This window comes from Stegastes partitus, unplaced genomic scaffold (assembly GCF_000690725.1).
Source record: "Stegastes partitus isolate 25-593 unplaced genomic scaffold, Stegastes_partitus-1.0.2 Scaffold480, whole genome shotgun sequence".
Classification (NCBI taxonomy): Eukaryota; Metazoa; Chordata; class Actinopteri; family Pomacentridae; genus Stegastes; species Stegastes partitus.
Genome location: NW_007578211.1, coordinates 387731 through 391689, shown reverse-complemented (window position 1 = coordinate 391689; position 3959 = coordinate 387731). Strand labels below are relative to the sequence as shown.

The 3959-nt window shown below is 41.0% G+C and overlaps 1 protein-coding gene across 1 annotated transcript in view; it reads left to right on the top strand.

The window, feature by feature from the left end:
- Nucleotides 1-2883, top strand: part of vps13a (vacuolar protein sorting 13 homolog A) — a 49002-nt gene extending 46119 nt beyond the window's left edge. The window contains exons 75-76 of the mRNA XM_008286977.1: nucleotides 1583-1657; nucleotides 1805-2883. Of these exons, the coding sequence (XP_008285199.1) occupies nucleotides 1583-1657; nucleotides 1805-1852 (123 nt within the window). The 3' untranslated portion in view covers nucleotides 1853-2883. The remainder of the gene's footprint in view (nucleotides 1-1582; nucleotides 1658-1804) is intronic.
- The last annotated feature ends 1076 nt before the right edge of the window (nucleotides 2884-3959 follow it).

Here is a 3959-nt window from a genome sequence, read left to right as displayed (position 1 = left end):
ACACAAGCATAAGGTCAGAAAAACAGGAAATCATGTTAACAGGAAAAATCCCAAAACAAAGATGGAGCAGTAAGGGTTTCAAATTGACTGTCAATATTTATTAAATCCAAGACAGATGCACACAAAGGCTAAACTTCTCCAGCACTACCCCTCTTCACATAAAATACAAAGGGCCGCTTCATCTGATCTTGCTTTGCCGTATTTCTAGTGTAAGATATTATGTCGGTATCTGAACCCAATACCGATACTGGATCGGATCAGCCCGATCCCGAGCTGCTGAAATCAGGGCAAAACTGGTTCTCTGGTGTTTGAACATTTACCAACACAGGGGTCCTCTTTTCAGTCTCTTCAGAAGGAAATGAAGAGCTCATTTGCAAAAACAGATAACTTCACAAACCTTCAGAAAACCCACTTTTCGGTGCACCCCCATAGCTCACCTAGATGAACAGGGCTATCGCTCCCCGATGCAGCGTTCGTGGGTTCGACTCCCCTGCAGGTCTCTCCCCTATTCTTCTCCCACCTTTCCTCTCTCTCTACTGTTCTAAATAAAGCCCCCAAAAATACATTAAAAAAACCCACTTTTCCACCTTCTACCTGAGACAACATCAATCAAACTTATGTTATCTCTATTTTTGTCATTTCTACTGAGTCAAATCCACTCAACTTCAGTTCGATATGATCTCAATCAAACAACAAAAAAATACGTTTTCTGAAAATCTACAAACATGAAGTTATCTGTTTTGGCAAATGAACTCTTCATAAAGTAGTTTCACCAGTTTGCCTCCACAATTGAAACTTGAATCTATCGACCAGACTGAACCAGTTAATGGTCAAAATGATGAACCAATGACTGGACAGACACAACCACGTTCACACAAAGTTTAAGATGAGTATTCAAACAAAGCAACCGACCTGTGAATTCAGGGAAGTAGGTGGCTATGTGAGAGTACATGATCTTCTCCTTGAGGATGTCGGTCTTGTTGAGGAACAGTATGACGGAGGAGCGCTGGAACCAGGGGTAGGTGATGATGGTTTTGAACAGGGCCTTGCTCTCCTCCATACGGTTCTGACGTGAAATGAAAGAGGCATCAACAGAGACGCATTTGAAGGAATCCGGCTCACATTTGGAGTTTCAGGAGACTTTAATCTGCGGCATCATTTCCTCACCTCGTTGTCGCACTCAACCAGGACCTGGTCGTACTCGCTGAGCGCCACCAGGAAGATGATGGAGGTGACGTTCTCAAAGCAGTGGATCCACTTCCTCCGCTCTGACCTCTGACCCCCCACGTCCACCATCCTGCCACAGAAGCAGCCGACAACAGAAAAGAAACATCACCTCGACTCTTGTGGCCGGCTCCGGTGTTACGTGTTAAATTAGTGAACCCGTGGTGTCGGTACGTGTCTCACCTGAAAATGACGTTCTCCATGTCAAAGGGGTATTCAATGATACCTGTGGTCGGCACTCGGACTCTGAGGATGTCCTGAAGGTCGGGCAAGTAGGAGGGCTGAGCGATCCGATCCAGCTCAGTGAGGTAGCTGGAGATATGTGCAGAGGACAAATANCTTATCTTGTTCGCTGCAGGAGAGAGTGAAGTCAGTCTTCCACGCCAAAGAGTTTGGGAAGATCATAAACTTCAGAACTCCTGAGATAGCCAAGGTAAGGTCATGGACTTTAAGATGCTCCTATAAATGTATACATACATTTTTTAATAATTTTTTTTTTGCTCAAAATAACCTCATGTTCAAGATTTTTTCCCAAACTGATCGTAGTAAAAATATTTCCTCCTGACTTATTCATTTCCAGTGGGTTCTTGCCAAATTGGAGGACGCCAGAGAGAGTTTAACCAAGTAGTGACTCATCCAGAAGAGCGAGAAACGATAAACACACACACATGCATTCACACGCTCGCTGTGTGTGTGTGTGTGTGTGTGTCAGTGCCTTTGTTCTTTACTGCATGCTAGTTGTGTTTCCCTCCGTGTGTGAGTAGTGCACAAGCGATGCCGTATGTCGACTGTTAGCGTGTGTCGGGGGCGAAAGACTGAGTGATCATGTGTGTGTGTGTGTGTGCATGTAAACAGAAGTGCTATAAATGGATTGCCGATTTACACACATTCACCACAGAAGCTCAGAATGCATCGAACCAAACGGTCTCACTCCCGTCGCTCTGATTGCACTCATCCTTTTGCACATATATAATCGAATTTTTAATGATTTTATGAAGAATAACCCGTTTTGTAATACCTGCTTGGGTCTAGAACGCTGGTGAAATTAGAGGATTTTTCATTTTCTTGGGGAGCACCGCTTCGCTTATTACACTCAAACGCACTAGTTTTATTCAGTTTCTACTTCAACGACTGTACTTCAAGTTGTATTTGGGTGTAGAAATGTCACCACTTGAATAACACTGAGGCCAAATTAAGCATAATTGTTGTAGCACATTTAAATGTCCGACACTGTTTATGTTACAGAACTACACGATACCAGTTAGAACACACGCGATACCAACTGTGCGTCCTTACAGCCTTTGTTTTTTTTTTCTCATTTTTATAAATTTCTGCAAGATAAAGACTGTTCAGTGTGATTTAGAGATGCATGCTATTTTTATACTCCACCTCCATGTATCAATCTGCTGTATATTGATCTAATATAGTATCTGTACATATATATCCATCCTCATATCAAGTCTGTATTACGGCGTTGCAGATTGTAATTTTGTGATTTTTATGTTTTTATACCACACATATGCAATGCCAAACATGTTGATGACTTGTGCAGATTACAAAAAAAAGTATATTTAAAAGAGAGGAATACTAATTATTACGAGCTGCTGTTTACTCTGATGTATATTTTAAAGGTTTTGGTTTTGGGGGGGGTGTGTCATGGTTTAAATATGACTAAATATTCTTGTTGCCATTAGGTTTTGTCTTTTGTTTTTGAGCCAAATGTTCACTGCAGTGGCTTCTTTTTTTTTTTTTTTCATGATGTTTTCAAAAAAAATAAAAATTAAATCTGTGTCTCAAATGTCGGTCTTTGTTTATTTCTTGTCCTGGCACACAAGCACACAATCTTCAATAAATAACTGTATTTGTTTATTGAAAATGACCATAAATATAAGTTATTCTTGAACACACAGGTTTTTTTAAAGCACATCTCAGATTATTTACATCTGAAACACGACACGCTCGATGGCAGTGGTGAGGAAATAAGGCTCAGTGTTGAAACATCTATACACGATGAGAAACCAAACGGGGCTAAATGGAACTCGTGTCAACTGCTGCACGAGCATCAACTTTAAAGTAAAAGCACTCAGAACATATTTCTGCATATTTTTAAGTAGTTCACACAATTCTCTATTGTTTCACTTGAAGCAAATCTCTATACAGTAAACTCTAGACTGGAAACTACAGCATCTATACAAAGTCGCATGAACCTACACAATCATCACAACATGTTCATATTCTCTTTGGCTGGATCTGTACATGAGATCTTGTTAAGTTTGAAATGAAAATATTGGACAGTTTCTTTTTCTTTTGTTTGAGCGTTGTTAACAGTAAAGACGAGTAAACTATTTCCTCGAGTCTCTCCTCCGTCACACCAGGTTGAACTCCTTGAGGTTGTGCCGGAGGATGGTGTCTTTGACGGCCACAAAGACGAAGCGGATGTTTTCCGTGTCGGTGGCGCAGGTGAAGTGAGGGTACAGCGTCTTCTCCTTGTCCGGGTTTTGTTCTTGGTACATTTTCAGGATGAATTCTTGAGCTGCTGTAGGATCTTGCTGAGGTCCTGCAGTTCATAGGTAAAAAAAAACATTTCAATGGGTTTTTCAGTAAATTCAGAATTTTGTATTTGCTGCAATTAGAGAAGCACCGATCCACAATTTTTTCACCTCCGATCCGACCCCGATACCTGAATTTAAATATCTGCTGATACGATACTATTCTCTGTTTGCTTTAATTAGGGT